At 37.5% G+C, this 22,001-nt stretch overlaps 1 protein-coding gene across 1 annotated transcript in view; it reads right to left on the reverse strand.

Annotated features, from left to right (window-relative positions):
- Positions 1 to 3: 3 nt before the first annotated feature.
- LOC117318768 (tonsoku-like protein) overlaps positions 4 to 22,001 on the reverse strand; it is a gene marked incomplete at its 3' end in the record, with an annotated part of 23,261 nt that continues 1,263 nt past the window's right edge. The window contains exons 2-14 of the mRNA XM_033873717.1: positions 20,994 to 21,119; positions 17,841 to 18,027; positions 17,397 to 17,476; positions 16,400 to 16,480; positions 14,568 to 14,804; positions 13,928 to 14,051; positions 13,228 to 13,375; positions 11,155 to 11,208; positions 7,619 to 8,410; positions 6,593 to 6,749; positions 5,139 to 5,217; positions 3,960 to 4,109; positions 4 to 98 (exon numbers count right to left, since the gene is read on the reverse strand). Coding sequence (XP_033729608.1) covers positions 4 to 98; positions 3,960 to 4,109; positions 5,139 to 5,217; positions 6,593 to 6,749; positions 7,619 to 8,410; positions 11,155 to 11,208; positions 13,228 to 13,375; positions 13,928 to 14,051; positions 14,568 to 14,804; positions 16,400 to 16,480; positions 17,397 to 17,476; positions 17,841 to 18,027; positions 20,994 to 21,119 — 2,310 coding nt within the window. The remainder of the gene's footprint in view (positions 99 to 3,959; positions 4,110 to 5,138; positions 5,218 to 6,592; positions 6,750 to 7,618; positions 8,411 to 11,154; positions 11,209 to 13,227; positions 13,376 to 13,927; positions 14,052 to 14,567; positions 14,805 to 16,399; positions 16,481 to 17,396; positions 17,477 to 17,840; positions 18,028 to 20,993; positions 21,120 to 22,001) is intronic.

Genomic DNA, 22,001 nt, shown 5'->3' on the forward strand with positions numbered 1-22,001 from the left:
AGTGATTCTGTTTCCAGCCAGACAAAGAGAGGTAAGATTGGGAAGTGAAGCCAGCACACTCAAAAGTCCCTCCAACCCAGCATCTCCAACACGGTTACCTGGAACCACAAGATAACATTATACTGACAGAAACCCACACGGTTACCTGGAACCACAAGATAATATTACACTGACAGAATCCCACACGGCTACCTGGAACCACAAGATAATATTATACTGACAGAATCCCACACGGTTACCTGGAACCACAAGATAATGTTATACTGACAGAATCCCACACGTTACCTGGAACCACAAGATAATATTATACTGACAGAATCCCACATGGTTACCTGAAACCACAAGATAATATTATACTGACAGAATCCCACACGGTTACCTGAAACCACAAGATCATATTATACTGACAGAATCCCACACGGTTACCCGGAACCACAAGATAATATTATACTGACAGAATCCCACACGGTTACCTGGAACCACAAGATAATATTATACTGACAGAATCCCACTCGGTTACCTAGAACCACAAGATAATATTATACTGACAAAGATAACGCCTAATAAGCACCCCAATTGATAACAAAACAAAAATGGATAAATTAAATCACTACATCATCATCATTATATCATCGTCGCATCACTTAACATTACTACACCATCAGCATTTCATGACTATTTCACTACATATCACAACCTCATCATTACTGTCAGTCACTATCATCATGGTCATACAAAATATATAACAATGCCAATACCCCATTCTTACATCAATTATCATCATAACATTTAAACAAAGGGATTTTTTAATAGATATATATATACAGTGAAACTTCGTTAACTCGAAGTCGACGGGACCACAAGAAATCCTTGAGTTATCCGAGAGTTAGAATTAAGCGAGTTGTCATTTTTGGTGTTCATAATCATATGTCAATATATTTGGACATTTTCACTAAACTGCTGCACAAAAGGAGCACAATGTCATACAATTTATATAATTATATTATCTATAGGTCTTGGGATCTAACTGCCGATAAAAATCATTTGACATAAGATAGAGATCCTGGTGTTGTACTAAGACATACCTATAAGATAGAGATCCTGGTGTTGTACTAAGACATATTTATAAGATATAGATCCTGGTGCTGTACTAAGACATACCTATAAGATAGAGATCCTGGTGCTGTACTAAGACATACCTATAAGATAGAGACCCTGGTGTTGTACTAAGACATACCTATAAGATAGAGACCCTGGTGTTGTACTAAGACATGTCTATAAGATAGATATCTCGGTGTTGTACTAAGACATACCTATAAGATAGTGATCCTGGTGTTGTACTAAGACATACCTATAAGATAGAGATCCTGGTGCTGTAATAAGACATATCTATAAGATAGAGATCCTGGTGCTGTACTAAGACATATCTATAAGATAGAGATCCTGTTGATGTACTAAGACATACCTTTAAGATAGAGATCCTTGTGTTGTACTAAGACATATCTATAAGATAGAGACCCTGGTGCTGTACTAAGACATACCTATAAGATAGAGATCCTGGTGATGTACTAAGACATACCTATAAGATAGAGATCCTAGGCTGTACTAAGACATATCTATAAGATAGAGATCCTGGTGTTGTACTAAGACATACCTATAAGATAGATATCTCGGTGTTGTACTAAGACATACCTATAAGATAATATACTCTGGTGCTGTACTAAGACATATCTATAAGATAGAGATCCTGGTGCTATATACTAAGGCATACCTATAAGATAGAGATCCTGGTGCTGTACTAAGACATATCTATAAGATAGAGACCCTGGTGTTGTACTAAGACATATCTATAAGATACAGGTCCTGGTGCTGTACTAAGACATACCTATAACATAGAGATCCTGGTGTTGTACTAAGACATATCTATAAGATAGAGATCTTGGTGCTGTACTAAGACATATCTATAAGATAGAGATCCTGGTGCTGTACTAAGACATATCTATAAGATAGAGTTCCTGGTGCTATATACTAAGACATATCTATAAGATAGAGACCCTGGTGTTGTACTATTAACCCTTTGCCACATGCAGGTTATAACACTTCAGCACTCTGTGCCAATAGTGCAAAGATACATTGTTGCAATGCAACATTATTGCGCTGACTGAAATATACATACACCATCTCAATGGCAGTTTTTGAGAAATCAAGCTTTGTTTTGATTAATTTTTCTAAACCTAATTTTGAAAGTGAAATAGTTGTTTTAGACATTTTTAGTAAGTTAGAATTATGTTCAGAATTTCTTAAATTTTAATTCTGTGCTATTTTCTTTATAAAACCAACAACACATAACCACGAAATCAGCTGTATACAAACAGAACAGACAAATTTCAAAATATTTTGACAATGTAATTTATAATTCATTGAATTCCTGTACATGAAATGATTCAACATTAACTCCCAAATGAAGCAAACTGAATTTTCAAAGTTTTCACAAGAGTATTTCAACAGTTCAGGCTTAAGCCTAGAATATTTTATATCCGATGTCGCGACGAAGGAATGTGTATCCGACCATTTTGGGTCAAATCTACCTTCGTTTTTCAAATGCCAGCAAGCGTAGTTATTAGTGTGTCGAGCTATGGTGGAAAACTGATTCTCATTGAAGAAAAGGTAGAAATAATCAATGGGACCTGCAGTATCAACATCAAAAGTTTCTGGAAGTACTGGCCCCGTTTCCCTAACAAAATCATTTACTGTGATCGGCGAAAAATCTCGGTCAACATTACGTAATGGCGGCAGTACAACAAGTCGCCGTTCGTCCTCATTTTCGTACTCGTTATCTGTTGACAGTTCATTTAGAACATCGTTAAGTTCAATATCTGACTCAATGTATTCAGGTCCAAAGCCATCGAACTCTAAATTATCATCATCGTCGTCAAAAACGTCGCGCAAAATCGTAGCCACAGCCGCCATCACGCCTCGTTGTTGTCACACTTTTCTACACTCATGACTCACACTTTCTAGGTTAATTTATTCAAAAACTTTCGTATGAATGACGTGTACAAATCTGATTGGTCGATGCATTGATATCTTCTTAAAATAGTATCAGGGATTTCCAGATAGGTGTCGCTCTCAATCATGGGATTTTCCATGTCTAAGTTTACCGAACCGGCATGGCATCGAGAGGCGCTTACATTGAGATAACGTAGAGTCGTCGAGAAGCGCTTACATGGAGATAATGCAAAGGCGTCGAGAAGCGCTTACATGTGGCAAGGGGTAAAGGCGTCCAGAGGCGCTTACATGTGGCAAAGGGTTAAAGACATATCTATAAGATAGAGATCATGGTGCTGTACTAAGACATATCTATAAGATAGAGATCCTGGTGTTGTACTAAGACATACCTATAAGATAGAGACCCTGGTGCTATATACTAAGACATATCTATAAGATAGAGTTCCTGGTGTCGTACTAAGACATACCTATAAGATAGAGATCCCGGTGCTGTACTAAGACATATCTATAAGATAATATACCCTGGTGTTGTACTAAGACATATCTATAACATAGAGATCATGGTGCTGTACTAAGACATATCTATAAGATAGAGATCCTGGTGCTGTACTAAGACATATCTATAAGATTTAGATCCTGGTGCTGTAATAAGACATATCTATAAGATAGAGATCCTGGTGTTGTACTAAGACATACCTATAAGATAGAGATCCTGGTGCTGTACTAAGACATACCTATAACATAGAAATTCTGGTGCTATATACTAAAACATATCTATAAGATAGAGATCCTGGTGTTGTACTAAGACATACCTATAAGATAGAGATCCTGGTGTTGTACTATAAGACATACCTATAAGATAAAGATCCTGGTGTTGTACTAAGACATATCTATAAGATAGAGATCCTGGTGCTGTACTAAGACATATTTTGGTATTATTTAAGACATACCTGTAAGATTGAGATCTTTGAGGTTAGACTGACATTGAATAGCTCTGAACACTGGGAGGACTTGGGCTGGACTCAGAGCCAAATTCTGTAGTTCTAGATTACCCCCTGTATCACAGGCTTGTAGGATGGTCCTCACATTTCTGTAACTCACTGGAACACGACAATCAATGTATCACTGCTTCCTACAGATCAAGGAGCTCATGTTAAATTATCTGTTTATTACTCTGTTATAGCAAAATGAATTCTACAATAACATGATGAAATGAAAGTTATCCTTGATACAGCGCAGCCCAGTTTTCAACATATGTAGAAAGTAACCTTGTGACCTCTGTATGAATTCTGCGATAACATTGTGAAATGAAAATTATCGTGATATAGTGGAAACAAGTTTTATACATATGTAGATATTGACCTTATGACCTCAATATGAATGGAGCTACCAAAGGTATTGGAAATGTGATACGTTTCATATAATTGCTTGATAATTACAACAATTAATGTCTACTACTTTGCAGGGGGCATAATGACTGTGACGTATTAAATTGGGTAATTGTTTCTGATCGTTGGAACATGTAATTGATATTTGTCTTCGCAAGGCATAACATTAATATTTAGATAGTTTTATATCTAAAAGTTGACAAATTTTAGATTGAATAAATCAAATTTTTATTTTTTTGAGTGAAGTCAAAATGAAATTTTAGATCAAAATAAAAGGAAAACAAGAGCTCCACAAGTGGGAGCAGTATACGCCCATCACAGGAAAAGCTACCACAGGAAAATATGGCTTCGTTAACGGGCGTATGAAAACTCCTTATATTTGTTGAACATAACTGCTTCTTGTTGTAGTGAATAGAATCTTAGAGGAATTGAATAAGAAATAATGCACATTTTTGGCAATAATCGGGGCATAACTTTGGTAAAATTCCATAAAATTCTTGAGCTATTTTGCCATAGAATATTTGTAGCAAGTTTAATAATATCCGTTAATAAATAAAGGCCAGAGAGAACTTACAAGGAAAAGTTAACGGACAGACAGAGCAGGGTATATCATAACACGACCTGTTGTTGACAGGCACATAAAAAAGCTATATGGTATTCTCTCCATGCCAACGTCAGTTGAAAGTGAATACATGTGTTACATTTCAGAGATATTAATAGTAAATGCATTGATAAGCTTACCAGCCTGAAGTGTTCTGCATGCCTGGTCATACCGTTGGGATAAGGGGGGCATATCCCAATTATCAACTCTCCCTTGGACCTGTTGATAACAAACAAGAGAATAATTAAAACTTTTTGAAGTTCCAGAAACATTGTGAGACAATATAATGATCTATAAAAGACAAGAGTTGTGGTTCCTGTCTATAAATGTACAAATGTATGATAATGCTTCCTCATGATGGTTTTTACTCAGATTTTACTTTCTGATTTGCAGTGAATGTAAATGACTAAATACAGATTAGCAATTGTAATGACTTTACATTTTATTCCCTAGATAAGTTGCATCACGTTACATAATATGGTGACACATTACAATAGTTTGTGCCAATACATGCACAGTCAAACATTATTATCTCTATTTCTGATAACTTGAAGACTATGCTGGTCTCGAAGTAAAAATTCAGTTCTGACAGTAAGAATAATATAGCAAATATACTCGGTTACCGTGAATACTTCAGATATTGCAATGTTTTTTCATGACCCCAATGACTTTGAGATCACGAGGTTCAATTGAACTTGGAATTATTCTCACAGCTTAACTCCATGTCATAAAAGTGAAATATGATGAGAACTAGCTTTTCCATAGAGTATTTAAGATATGCCAGGAACCACCTTTTCCATAGAGTACATACAGTAAAACTCACTTGTGTCGAACACAGTTGAATCGAATACATCGGATGAGTCAAACGTTTCATTCGGTCCCGATTTTTTCCCTTCTTTATCTTAGCAAATTAAGCATGGATGATTCAAACACTGTTGAATCGAATACTGCAGTTGTGTCGAATATATTTTGTGGTCCCTCCCTTCTAAACTATACCAAAATTTCCATTTTTGTGTCGAACATCGAGGCGTCATGCTATCTCAGGTAAAATTTGCTGACCTCGCCTGATTGACCGAGTGTGACCGATCAGCTGTAACGGTGTTACTAGAGCCTATTGTTAGTTTCCGGCTGTCAGTCGCACATCATCCCATTGTTTAAACAGGTGCACAGGTGAAGTAAAATGTTCAGGTATACATAACTAAGAATAAAATGTGCATGTTTTAGTCTACAAAGCAATATGTGTTCTGTTTTCTGTTTTGATACACATGGCCGCCGAAAACTTAAGGAAAAAGTAAACAATAAATTACATTTCTTCCATCAAAAAATGCAAATAAAAAATACCTGTCTGTCATTGATTTACTTATATATGCCTAAATTCTGAATACGACGGTGCAATAGTAACAAAGATATGCGGGATGATTTTAATCTGTTCAAAAGATCGTGGCAATGCATGATTATGCAGCCGATAAACACTGACTGTGGCCTTCACCTTCGATACAAAATCAGCACGCGTACTGTCGATTCAACCGTGTTCGACACAAGTGAGTTTTACTGTATGTATTAAACAGTAATCAAGACAAATGCATCTTATTACCTCCTCATCTGCTGACAGGACAAGACTGATGGGGTCATCAGGAGCAAGGAAAGCTCCGTCCTTTGTTGTGAGAGTGAGAAAGGGACGTAGACCACAAAGACTGTAATATCTCTGGGACGACTCCTGAGCTAACCATCCAATAGACTTTCCTTCCCCACTGTAAAACAAAGAGCCAGCAATGAAAGAAAGCCATACAACATTTCTATACATTAATACAGGTATCACTGGTTTAACTCTTTCCATACTCATTCAAATTTCATGGACCAGAAGCAGCTGCTGATCATTTGCACACAACGCTTTTCCGAGCACATGGCTGTTACTGCTGCTTCGATAAAATGACGATTTACGACTATATGAATCTTATATCGGTATGTTGTCATATCATTACTGCCAGCCGTTATAAGAATGAGTATAAACTTCTTTACTGAATATCTACATGGTAATATGGTAACTCTATTCGTTAGAATGACAGGAAGTTAGACTGTTGATCTACTCACCATGTCTACCATGTCACTTGTGTGTAGGTTATCACTCATTTGTAACATCATTTTTCGTTGCTTGCACAAATTACATATACTCTTGTTTCATTTTGTATACACAAATTATATATACTCTTGTTTTATTTTGATGACTAATATCAATTCTCTGGGCGCTTGGTTATTGAGAAGAAGTTATTTGAAGATTTTAGCCTATTTGACACATGTGACCTTGAATGTGTGTCAAGGTCATTCATTTGAGCAAACTTGGTAGCCTTTCATCCCAGCATACTATAGACCAAATATCAGGTCTCTGTGCTTCATGGTTATTGAGAATAAGATGTTTAAAGGAAGAAGTTAAGGCCAAATGGCCAGACGGATGATGGACGCCACACAATGGCATAAGCTCACTTTCCCTTCGGGCAGGTAAGCTAAAAATTACCATTATTCAAGATTAATTCAGGTAGTTCCACCTTCAACTGAGTTGCTCAATATCAATACATGTACTGGTATACATATCAAAATACAGTAAGAGCAGTTTATATCTTACCCATTAGGAGCTGGCACAAGTAGGAGTTTGTCCTTGACTCTGACCTTGACCCTCATGACCTGACCTGGGGTTGTTGTCAAACTGACCCCATTCATCTGAGAGTTTACCTCTGGTGGAATGCTGGATTGTGAGCTGTCTGTATGTCGAATTGCAAATTGAGTCATCCTCATTTGTCTTGGTTTACTAGCCAAAGCACGTGTGTTTGCTTCCGTGGACTGATCAGGCATAGGTGAGAGTACATTAGTTCTACTAACCCGAGAAGTTGACAATGTAAGGGGCGGTAACTCATCAGAGAAATCCTCATTCAGCAGTATTAAGTCATCATTATCATTCGAGTTCTCCATGTTTGTGTCTAAACTAACATTTGGCATGATTTGAGTAACAGTCAAACCAGTATCCTCTGTATCATCTACTCTAGTTTCCTCTTCACTCTCAGAGTCTATAACATTTCTTTTCTCCTTTATTGAACTCTTGTTTCTTGTACCATTTGTAGAAAATACTTTATCAATATCAATCCTCCTTCGTTTCATTGGTTGAAGATCATCAATTAACCAATCATCGTCCACAAATTCCTCTACAGAAATCAAGGCTGTTGAGTCTTTGCTTTGTCGAGGAGTTTGACTTGAGTTCGATGGCTGTGGTGTCTTGCGCCGTATAGCACTGCTCCCTACCTGATAGATAGCCTGTCTGTAGGACTGAGTGGCATTAGATGTTTCTGGAACTTGTGATAAAGGGTTAGGGTACATTTCCTCACTATCATCCTCTTCCAGTGGTGGTGGAGATGTCTTATTCCTACAAGTAATGAAAAATCAACTTTACAAGGTACAATTCTAGAAAAACAAGAGGCCCATGGTGCCTGTATCGCTCACCTGGTTGGATTGGACCAAATGTCAAAATAATGTTCATATTGAATTTGTTTTATTTGTAAATCTCTAACAATGCTATATATGGTTATAGTGTGGGAATCCGAACTGCTTTAAAGATTAATGAAGTCCAGACTCTCTAAAGGTCTGAAAGTCCTCAAGAATTGTTTTTAGAACATGCATGCATTCATCACTTTATAACTAGTAGCGATTTAAGGAATTACCTCTATTTCCCCTATTGGGCCCCACCCTTTTGGCCCCTCGGGGGGTCAGAGTCACCATTTATGCAAAATGTGTTCCCCTTTCCCCAAGGATGTTTCTGACCAAATTGGGTTCAAATCCATTCATAACATTATGAATAGTAGCGATTTAAAGGAATTACCTCTATTTCCCCTATTGGGCCCCGCCCTTTTGGCCCCTTTGGGGTCAGAGTCACCATTTATGCAAAATGTGTTCCCCTTTCCCCAAGGATGTTTCTGACCAAATTGGGTTCAAATCCATTCATAACTTTATGACTAGTAGCGATTTAAAGGAATTACCTCTATTTCCCCTATTGGGCCCCGCCCTTTTGGCCCCTTTGGGGTCAGAGCCACCATTTATGCCAAATCTGTTCCCCTTCCCCCAAGGATGTCTTTGACCAAGTTGGGTTTAAATCCATTCGTAACTTTATGACTAGTAGCAATTTAAAGGAATTACCTCTATTTCCCCATTGGACCCCGCCCCTTTGGCCCCTCGGTGGTCAGAGTCACCATTTATGCAAAATCTGTTCCCCTTCTGCCAAGGTTGTTTTTGGCCAAATTTGGTCAAAATCCAGTAAGAACTTCTTGACTAGTAGCGATTTAAAGGAATTACCTCTATTTCCCCTATTGGGCCCCTTTGGCCGCTCCAGGGTCAGAGTCACCATTTATGCAAAATCTGTTCCCCTTCTGCCAAGGATGTTTCTGGCCAAATTTGGTCAAAATCCAATAAGAACTTCTTGACTAGTAGCGATTTGAAGTAAATGTTGACGGACGACGGACGCTGCGCCATGACATAAGCTCACCGGACCTTCGGTCCAGGTGAGCTAAAAACAAGAGGCCCATTGGCCTTAACAGTCATCTGACTCTTATACTATCGTTGTATGCATTCTCTGTAGCAAGTATAGTGGCACTGTTGGCCATGGTGGCCATCTTGGATTTTGGATCAACCCAAATAATAACAACACTTGATCAGAACCATCTCAGGATCACTTCTGGTAAGTTTGAGCTGAATTCCACTGATGAAGTTTGAGAAAAAATTTGAAATGCGCAATCATGTTACAAAATGGCCACCATGGCTGCCATATCAAAGTTTTTATGAGGCCAAAAAAATAACAACACTTTGTTGGCTCTCCTTCTGTAACCTCCTCAATGATTTCCAGCTCAATGACACCAGTGGAATTGGAGAAGTTTAAAATGTGTTTTTCAAGATGGCTGCCATGGCGGCCATCTTTGATTTCTAACTGACCCGAAAAATAACAACACATTGTTAGCTCTCCTTCCTAAAAATCCTCACCAATTTCCAGCTCAACAACACCAGTGGAACTGGAGAAGAAGTTTAAAATGTGTTTTTCTAGGTGGCTGCCATGGTGGCCATCTTGGATTTCTGACTGACCCAAAAAACAACACTTGGTCATATCAGGACCATCTCAGGATCATTTCTGGCAAGTTTCAGCACAAAAATGTGAAAAATATAGACGGCACACAGCGGACGACGACGGACGAAGCAAGACGGCTATAGGTCATCCTGACTCTTCGGGTCAGATGACCTAAAAAATCAATTACACGGTACTCAGGCAAATTTCATTATAAAAGATATGCAGCAGGAAAGCCTTTTTTACCTTGCATCACTGCAAAAATGAGATGAGGGGGGGATTTTTTGTTTTCAATGAAAATCAGCATTATCACAAAATAACAGAAATCTGTTTGAAATTATCATATATCTTGTTTATTATTCACAACCAGTTATTGGTTAATAATACTAAGTGTTTTACTTTAGTTTGCTTTAGCGTCTTCTGCCCATTTTCTTCTATCAATTACACAAGGTAAATCAATTATAATTTTCCCATCACTTGCCTGTATTTGTCATTTATTCAAACATTTTTGGTTAGTTGAATGACTAACTAACCAGTAAAACTGACATGTGGACCGATATTTTGGATTACTTTTAAAGACTTCGGCTTGTGCATCACTGATTATTTGTGAAATCATTTTTAAGATATATTGGAAATGTGGCACTCTTAAATGAGATGTGCACTAGCCTGAAAACCAAGTAAGTCTACTACTAGTTTAAAACCAAATACATGAGGGTCAGTTGACAAATCCCAACACTTATGAGCCAAGCTTAAAATATGGGTCAGAATCATCCTCTTGAACAAAGTATATAAATGGATACATTGACCATGGAAGTTTGGTTGAAATTTTTTTTTTTTTTACTAACCACAAGTTTGATTATCCTGACCCCCATGGCATGGAGAAATGTACTCATATTCTCCACAAAATACTAAATGACCCACATAGATTTTATGCTAAATGAAGCATGCCAAGTAGGATTATCCCACATGGCACATTTTGACCCAAAGTGACCTTCCACAGGGACAGTAGTAATAATTATCATTTGTATCTTTTGTCAGGGGAAAATGAAATTCTTACTTACCTTCCATCATTTTCTGTATCACTATCACCAGAATCGTCGGACAACATCGTTCTCCTGGAATTAGAAAAAATTTAGAATTACACAACTCTGACTTTCATTATTTCTTTGTAAGTGAAACCATATAAGACTGAACAACTAAAGGTACTGGGTTATGTACAGTAAGGATAGATCTTGCGTGAGCAGCATTAGTTTGGACAAATTTCATACAAGGATATTAAAAGGAGCATAACTCTCTGAAAACCATAGAAATGAACAAGAGTACCACAGGGCTAAACAATATATACCCCTATATTTCAAAGCCTACCAAGTTTCAAAGAAATTAATTGAAAGCTATAAGAGATCTCCGGATATGATTCAAGTATTAAATGTAACAAACAGAAATTACTTCAAATCTTTTTTTTTCCGAAACAGATTTTATATCATGACTATAATGCATTCAGAGTTTGAAAAGAAATTGGTTGAAAAAAATATAGGAGTAGCGCTCTGGACAAAATATGAAATACTGAAATAAACAAAGGGGAATAACTCTCGCAAAAATAGTCGAATCAAAATTCTTTCCCAAAAAAAGCCACAACTTCACATCATATATAGCAAATTTCAAAGAGATCTCAAAAGAGGAGCTCTCTTGACAAACAAAGTTTTTACACCAGACAGACAGAGATATGGGCAATGTCATAACATAGCAAGTGCCATCAATGATTGTGAAGCTAACCGACAGCAGCAATCACACTATGCACTCACTTTTTATGTATGTATAAGCATGTCATTTTGAAATTGTACGCCACATAATATCACTCCTAGACCTCTAATGGATGTATAAACCAAATTAAAAGGTTGTGAGGTGTATACATTTGGACTTACAAGCCTTCCAAAAACGCAGGGGATACAGCATTCGCTCACGGTTATTCGTAACCGGTGAGCTTAAAACAAAACCAACTACATCTTGAGCCATTGTTTATAGTAAGACTTGAGTTCTGATATATTTCACTTATGCTATTTGACCCATTTTGGCCCAGCCCATCAACCCCTGGTGGTCAATTTTTGTTTGCAGGTTTTTTTTCGCTACATAAACAGCCAGGGTCATTTTGAGGAGGGTTTTCCATGCAGCAGTTGGTGACTACCTCACTGAACAACATATGGGCGCCCCGTTGCATGCCATCCAGAGCAAATATTGTAAAGTGTCTAGCCCAAGGACACAACCAAGACATGACCGGCCCATTTCTGAGCTTCCCATGAAACACAAACCAACAAGGGTAGGGAGAGTTGAACCATGCAAATCAGATCTTCAGCTGTGGTTACAAGGCTGATGATTTTACTGAGGTACTGCGGCCCCCTGGTGGTCAGTCAGGTTCAATATGTACATACCATCAAACTGCCATCCCATACTGATAATTTTAACCAACTGTATTTCTAATAGTAAATCAACAAATGATGCTCAAAAGTATCATTTTCCTATACAAATTATAATAAATTTTACCCCCGCTCTATGAGGAACATGACAGCCCATTGAAAGTTTTTGCAAATTGAAATTGGTGCATGGGTTTCTGAGAAGTCCAAAATGTAAATTGTTTATGGATGGAAGGACAAAAGGCAATTACAAAACGACCACTTGAGATATCAACAAGGACCCAAAGGGCCCGAATCGCTCACCTACTATCCAGTGAAACCTCCAAGCCTTCATCCAAGCATACTATAATCAAAATTCAGGTCTCTGGACCCTTTACTTATCGAAAAGAAGTCATGGAAATATTCTAGTCCATTTGAGTCCCTGGGCCTCTTGGTTATTGAAAAGTTGTTTAAAGAGTTTAGCCTATTTAACCCCTGTGACTTTAACGTAGGTCAACTTCATTCATTTAAAAACTTTGTAGCCCTTCATCCGAACTTGCTACAGGCCGAATATTAGGTCTCTTGGCCTCTTGGTTATCAAGTCAAAGTTGTTTAAATGGAAAAGTTGATACCAGATAGATAGCCAGGCGAAGGCCAGACAACAGATGCTGTGCCATGACATAAGCTCACTTGCCCTTTTGGCTTGTGAGCTTAAAAGTGGAGCACTTCTCTATACTGTTTGCTTACCTCATGTTAAAGCTCCTTTTCTTCTTTGTGCGGGCTGGTCTGCTGAGGGAACCCATCTCTGGTGAAGTACTTCTCTGAGCTTTACTCCTCCCCAACAGGTCAGGCAACTCCAAGGACAAATCCTTCGTAGATCTACTAGCTGCTGTCACTTAGAATAAAACAGTTGATATTACATGTATCACAATTGTTAAAGTAAAAAGGAGGGTTTAAGTGAAGTATGGACACTTTGGACTGGACAGAAAAAAGTGAGGTTCGTTGTTGGAACTTTAAAAACTTTAAAGAGTCCTGAAAATGTAGGTATCATGTAACTAGTGCATTCTGTCATAAATAAAAAGGCACTTGTCAAATAACATTATTGTGATGTCATAAACAAATGCCGTTGCAGAGACACCACACGAAGGTGATGATGGTGGAAAACTTACTGTTTGAGTCGAAAGTAGCAAGTTTAAAGGCAAATAAATTTGGGAGTTTCCGCTTGTTTTCTTGTAAATATAAGTTATGAGATGAATAGAATTTTATACTCAATATCGATGCAATATGGAGTTTTTAAAACTTGTTAAATAATTTGATATGTCAAATTAATGAACTAGTTTAATAAATTTCATATTACCTTGACGCTAAAAACACTGCGAGTTAAAGACATTTGACAGCAGATTGCAATGTATGTTATGATAACTACTGACAATGTTACTATAAATACCTCTTTCTCCAACACATGAACTCAGCAACTGGTGTAGCTCTTCATAAGCCACTAGTTCATGACTCTCCAAGGCACTGTCACACCTCTCACGCCACTGTCTGAGACATGACAGAGCTGTGTTACCCTGTAAACAATAAAATCATTATTGCAATTTCACAACAGCTAATGGCTTCACACCGTCACAATGTTGAGTCTGAACACACTCCAATTTTTATCTGATATAACTGAACATAAAACTTTGCTGGTGTAGATTCAAACAAGGACCATTGGCATTACCCAGTTATGAGTCACACTTTAATATTGAGTATTAAATCACATAGATTAGCCACAGTGATTATTTATGCTGATTGTAAATTTCCTAACACACTTTGGTATTACATGGCCATGCTAGAATAACATTTATTTCAATACTGTGGTATATAAAGTTAAATTTAAGTAATATCTTTATTTCATAATTCTTGCTGGGTATGCACATATGGCGTCCCTCTTGAAGAATCTGACAGACCCTTGTGCCCTATTAGCATCAACATTGACATGATTCATAATTCACCTGAGATTACCTACAACTTTTTATTATTTTTTATGCAAATATATTTTCGAAATTTGTTGCTCAGCCAAAAATTTTGTGAAATCTGTGAACCTCATCATCCTTGGCCAGTGTGTTGGCCTTGTGTGTAATCAGGACCCTCATCACTTCTAGGTTACCACAGTTTGCTGCATCTATAAGAGGTGTAACTCCGCCACAATGTTGTCCTCCACGATCGTTCACCGCCGCTCCATGTTCCAAGAGGAAGCCAACAACCTCACAGTGATCATGATTGGCCGCCTCATGGAGTGGAGTCCAGCCACAGTAATCTCGAGGATTCACTGGGTGCCCCTTAAACATTCAGATCAAAAGTTCAATATACATGTATAGCCATTCCCATAAAATAAAAGGAAATTATTAAAAATAATACCAATTTTATTCCTCAAAAACAAATGTCTTAATCTTCAAAGTATATGAACATTATTTCAATCATAACTATTAGTTCCTCCACTAGTTTCCTTGTATCCATTCACATATTTATAATTTAAAATACTGCTTTCCAAGAATTACTGCTACAATGTAAATATTATCATGCCCTGTAATTTTACCTTTATCAAATACACACTTTACCTTTTAAACAAATTTTTGATAAACATGAAATGCCCTGCAGGTAGAGTGAAAGAATTGTACCTGCTGGCTGCTGCCCTACTGGCATGATCATAAGAATTGACTAAATTTAGGATATTATTTATTCTCCGGTTTCTGAACTGTTTCTTCTTCCTAATGTCTCCCTTGACAGTGCCTAACTTTTGGCCTTTAGATGAGCATTTGCCCCTGTGAAGAAGGCTTTGGGTTCTGTTCCCTGGCCCAATCATATCAGAGTCTCTAAAATGAGTCTCTACTCCTACTTAACAATCAGCATTTTAGGAGTGGGACAATGGGTTAGCCAGTTGTCAGTATGATGTGACCAGGTGAGGTGTCCTGTCAGTTGTCTTCAGCAGTATGCTTAAATGAAGTAGCACTATAAAGTCTGCATCAGTTCTGTGATATCACAAGGAGAGCCCCCCCCCACCACCACCAATGTGTCAGTTTCTTAACCTGAGCTAAACTCTACAGTTACATTAATAGTGCTACTTATACCGGGTATGGTCCAAATGTTGCAACAAATACATATTATCATGGTGAATTGAATCTATTGAGGACTTCTTGAGATATGTTGCAAGTAAGTGTGACCTTTGACACTTTGACTTGAACTATGACCACCCAATTAAAAAAAAAAAAGAAAAAAAGAAGACCTTTATCTCATAGTCAGTAAGTTTTTAAACCTCTAATGTACATCTGCATATCAAAGTACAATCCATCGTGTAAAGATCCTACAATTCATGATGCATTTTTGACTTAAGTAACTTTCAAAGCCCGTATTGGACATCTATATAGCCCATGTAAATGTACCATCATGCAATATTTCAGAAAGTTAAACCTTCTGTAAGGACCTTAAATGATGTATCTTTAATAACAAATTTTATTTAAGGTCTATGACACATTTGAGTTACAAGACTATCCAAGTGGTGGACATAAAGTTTTGACAATATATTCCCTGTTCTATTTTAAGTAACAGCAACCTTGACCTTGACATAAAGAAGTTTTTAATCTCCTTTTGTACAGCCGCACATCACAGTGTAACTCCAAGTGAAGTTCCAAGATAATTTCCAGGAACAGAAGTACTATGATAGATGGATGGATAGAAGGACACCAATTACTGTAGGGCACACGCCATGTGGGACTAGGGACATCAAATGATTAACAAAGTATACCATCAAAACATAATTCACTTCAAAAGAAAAACACCTGATATGTTAATGTAATCTTGCCGATATTAGATATTTCAATTTATTTATTGCAGAGATTCAAGAAACTATTAAATATCCACACACTAAAATATTTACCTGTTCAATAAGCTTCTGGACTTTTTTCAGATTTCCTTCAATGCATGCCCGATGTAATGGGGTTTCACCCTTTTCATTTCTCTGAAAAAATCAAATCATAATTATTTCAACCAGAAATGTGACTCACATGCTACCATACCTTAATACACCAGATCAGCAAGCCTTAATATTCACCTGAAAATTATCATATAAACAAAGCAGGAATGACAGTACATGTTAGTTAAAAATGATTTAACTACTCTATCTAATATCAAGTACAATGATTAAATTCACAGCTATTTATTAATTGTCTCCACGATAGACACTCACATTTAATTTGTAGCACCGTCTTGGTGATAGACAAACTCACCTTTGTAGTAACTGTCTCGGTGATAGACACACTCACCTTTGTAGTAACTGTCTCGTTGATAGACACACTCACCTTTGTAGTAACTGTCTCGTTGATAGACACACTCACCTTTGTAGTAACTGTCTCGGTGATAGACACACTCACCTTTGTAGTAACTGTCTCGGTGATAGACACACTCACCTTTCTAGTAACTGTCTCGGTGATAGACAAACTCACCTTTGTAGTAACTGTCTCGGAGATAGACACACTCACCTTTGTAGTAACTGTCTCGGTGATAGACACACTCACCTTTATAGTAACTGTCTCGGTGATAGACACACTCACCTTTGTAGTAACTGTCTCGGTGATAGACAAACTCACCTTTGTAGAGACTGTCTCGGTGATAGACACACTCACCTTTGTAGTAACTGTCTCGGTGATAGACAAACTCACCTTTGTAGTAACTGTCTCGGTGATAGACACACTCACCTTTGTAGTAACTGTCTCGGAGATAGACACACTCACCTTTGTAGTAACTGTCTTGGTGATAGACACAATCACCTTTGTAGTAACTGTCTCGGTGATAGACACACTCACCTATGTAGTAACTGTCTCAGTGATAGACACACTCACCTATGTAGTAACTGTCTCGGTGATAGACAAACTTACCTTTGTAGTAACTCTCTTGGCTATACCACGGACTGGCATGCTTACTTGGTTTACTTTTTCTTCATCATCAGAACTTTTTTCTAAAAGCAATCAAATGGTCAGAAATGACACTTTTAACAAGCCACTAACATTTACAATATTCTCCAGACCTCAAATATTACTTTGTTTTAATAAAACGTTGCTGCATTCTCTTTTTTTAGCAAAACAGCTAAATATTGTGAAAGTCGCTTATAATCAATAAATCTAACTGTGAAGGGGGTTAACAAAAAAAAAAGTATCAAACCAGGAGAGAGATAGCTTCTGACCAGGAAGAAATTACAATGAATAATGATATTACATGGGATGTACCATTTGAAGAATGACATGAAACATATTGTAATATTATATAAACAGAAACAAACAGTTTGAAAGCATTTTCCTTCTTCAATCAAAAGTATCCTATACCTGACTCTGTCAATTGGTCAATGCTTATGTTGTCATCATCAGATCCTTGTGAATCCTGATTCTCTTCTTCAGAAAGGTCGCTGCTCACATCATACTTCTCTTTAAGGTGCTGACATTTCTCTGCTACTTGTTTGGTAGACTGCTTATAAGCCTTCTGGACTTCTAACAAAGTCTTTAAAACATGCACCTACAGCAAACAAACAGGAGATCAGCAATAAAGCAACACCTCCAACAAAAAACAAACAGAAGATCAGCAATAAACCAACACCTACACAAACAACAAACAGAAGATCGGCAACAAAGCAACACCTACAACAAACAAACAGAAGATCAGCCACAAAGCAACACCTACAACAAACAACAAACAGAAGATCAACAATAAAGCAACACCTACAACGAACAAGATCAGCAATAAAGCAACACCTACAGCAAACAACAAACAGAAGATCAGCAATAAAGCAACACCTACAACAAACAACAAACAGAAGATCGGCAACAAAGCAACACCTACAACAAACAAGATCAGCAACAAAGCAACACCTATGGCAAACAAACAAGATCAGCCACAAAGCAACACCTACAACAAACAACAAACAGAAGATCGGCAACAAAGCAACACCTACAACAAACAACAAACAAGATCAGCAACAAAACAACACCTACGGCAAACAAACAAGATCAGCAATAAAGCAACACCTACAGCAAACATACAGAAGATCAGCAACAAAGCAACACCTACAACAAAGAAATAAAAAGAAGATCAACAACGAAGCAACACCTACAGCAAACAAACAAGATCAGCAACAAAGTAACACCTACACCAAACAAACAGAAGATCAGCCACAAAGCAACACCTACAGCAAACAAACAAGATCAGCAACAAAGCAACACCTACACCAAACAAACAGAAGATCAGCAATAAAGCAACACCTACAGCAAACAGAAGATCGGCAACAAAGCAACACCTACAACAAACAACAAACAGAAGATCAGCAATAAAGCAACACCTACAGCAAACAACAAACAGAAGATCAGCCACAAAGCAACACCTACAGCAAACAACAAACAGAAGATCAGCAATAAAGCAACACCTACAGCAAACAACAAACAGAAGATCAGCAACAAAGCAACACCTACAACAAAGAAATAAAAAGATCAACAACAATGCAACACATACAGCAAACAACAAACAGAAGATCAGCAACAAACAACACCTACAACAAACAACAAACAGAAGATCAGCAATAAAGTAACACCTACAGCAAACAAACAGAAGATCAGCAATGAAGCAACACCTACAGCAAACATACAGAAGATCAGCAATGAAGCAACACCTACAGCAAACATACAGAAGATCAGCAATGAAGCAACACCTACAACAAACAAACAGAAGATCAGCAATGAAGCAACACCTACACCAACCAAACAGGAGATCAGCAACAAAGTAACACCTACAGCAAACAGAAGATAAGCAACAAAGCAACACCTACAACAAAGAAATAAAAAGAACAAAGCAACACCTACAGCAAACAAACAGAAGATCAGCAACAAAGCAACACCTATGGCAAACAAACAAGATCAGCCACAAAGCAACACCTACAACAAACAACAAACAGAAGATCGGCAACAAAGCAACACCTACAACAAACAACAAACAAGATCAGCAACAAAACAACACCTACGGCAAACAAACAAGATCAGCAATAAAGCAACACCTACAGCAAACATACAGAAGATCAGCAACAAAGCAACACCTACAACAAAGAAATAAAAAGATCAACAACGAAGCAACACCTACAGCAAACAAACAAGATCAGCAACAAAGTAACACCTACACCAAACAAACAGAAGATCAGCCACAAAGCAACACCTACAGCAAACAAACAAGATCAGCAACAAAGCAACACCTACAGCAAACAAACAGAAGATCAGCAATAAAGCAACACCTACAGCAAACAGAAGATCGGCAACAAAGCAACACCTACAACAAACAACAAACAGAAGATCAGCAATAAAGCAACACCTACAACAAACAGAAGATCAGCAACAAAGCAACACCTACAACAAACAAACAAGATCAGCCACAAAGCAACACCTACAACAAACAACAAACAGAAGATCAGCAACAAAGCAACACCTACAACAAACAACAAACAGAAGATCAGCAACAAAGCAACACCTACAGCAAACAACAAACAGAAGATCAGCAATAAAGCAACACCTACAGCAAACAACAAACAGAAGATCAGCAACAAAGCAACACCTACAACAAAGAAATAAAAAGATCAACAACAATGCAACACATACAGCAAACAACAAACAGAAGATCAGCAACAAACAACACCTACAACAAACAACAAACAGAAGATCAGCAATAAAGCAACACCTACAGCAAACAAACAGAAGATCAGCAATGAAGCAACACCTACAGCAAACATACAGAAGATCAGCAATGAAGCAACACCTACAACAAACAAACAGAAGATCAGCAATGAAGCAACACCTACAGCAAACATACAGAAGATCAGCAATGAAGCAACACCTACAGCAAACATACAGAAGATCAGCAATGAAGCAACACCTACAACAAACAAACAGAAGATCAGCAATGAAGCAACACCTACACCAACCAAACAGGAGATCAGCAACAAAGCAACACCTACAGCAAACAGAAGATAAGCAACAAAGCAACACCTACAACAAAGAAATAAAAAGAACAAAGCAACACCTACAGCAAACAAACAGAAGATCAGCAACAAAGCAACACCTACAACAAAGAGATAAACAGAAGATCAGCAACAAAGCAACACCTACAGCCAACAAGAACAAATTGGCGACTATATTAGTTGCCATGGCGCCTTAAATTCACCATAGGCGACCAGTTATTGACCTATAAGGTGCCTGCATGGCCACTAAAAAATTGTGTAAATTTGCGATTTGGTTAACCTGTCGAAGGTTGCAGTCAATGCTAAAATGACGTTCACAATTGGAAAAGTTACAGAGAGAATGTTATACTGAGCTAAAGAATATAGGCCACCTGGTAAAATATTCACTTTGAGCCCTGTCAGTGTGGATATATCCTAATAGACTCGGATACACACAAAAAAAGTAAGCTTGAATATTTGAGAAAGTTTCTGTCTGACAATATCATACCTGCAATCTCCTATGTTTGGCTTCTTTCGCACAGTGGAAGCCTTTGACAAGAGAGTCACTTACAACTGCATATTTGTCTCCCCGCTGCTCCTGACAGTCCGCAATATTCAGCCAAGTACGACACATCTAAAACAAGAATCACACATAAATACATTTGTCTGTCCAACTTTGTCAGTATCGTAATTTCTCATCTAACTGCAGTTACACCTTCTGAAATGTGGATTGAAAATACATCTGATATATATTATACAATTCATTCCGATTTGGCTATATACTAACTAACTTTGTAAATCAATTAGGGGGGGCAATAAAGATTTTAAATTAATTTCTCAAAAAATTTAATTAATTTAATCTGTAGGGTGTGTGTTGAGATGTTCAAACTAAAATGCAACATTGTAATTCAGGATTGGTTGAAATAATGGTGGCACTTTTTTTTGAGAAACTGATCAGCTTAATGCAAAACTTTAAAACCAAGATTCCCAGCATTCCTAATTTTTCCACAGTCACTGGACCATAGATTGTGGATGATATTCCGCTATGTTTGGTTAAAGCTGGACTTATATTTTTTGAGCAATTATTTTTAAAGTGTAATACTGCCAGAAAAGCGACACCAAAGTCCATAGTCTCACTTTGGGAGACAACATATTATGAACTAGAACTGTCGCCAGGATGGCTGACTAATACCCTCGCAATCTGCACAAGTCAATGGTGAATTGGAACTGTTAATTAGAGGCTAGCTAAGATAACCTGTGCATGCCGATATTTCTGAAATTCAAAATGTCTAAAATATGTGTTGTTCACAATAAAGAGAATTAAGTGACCAGTTGCCATAGCAACCATAAATTTGAGAACAAGAAAGTGGCATGCACATCTACACATGGTACTCTATATTTGAGTGAAGTTTCATTGAAATCGGCCCTTCGGTTTAGGAGGAGTCGTCCAGACAAACTTAAAGTTATGGTTATGAGTTTATGACCGAGTGCAGCACCTAGAATCGGTTTAGGAGGA

The sequence above is a fragment of the Pecten maximus genome, unplaced genomic scaffold (assembly GCF_902652985.1).
Source record: "Pecten maximus unplaced genomic scaffold, xPecMax1.1, whole genome shotgun sequence".
In the NCBI taxonomy this organism is placed as follows: domain Eukaryota; kingdom Metazoa; phylum Mollusca; class Bivalvia; order Pectinida; family Pectinidae; genus Pecten; species Pecten maximus.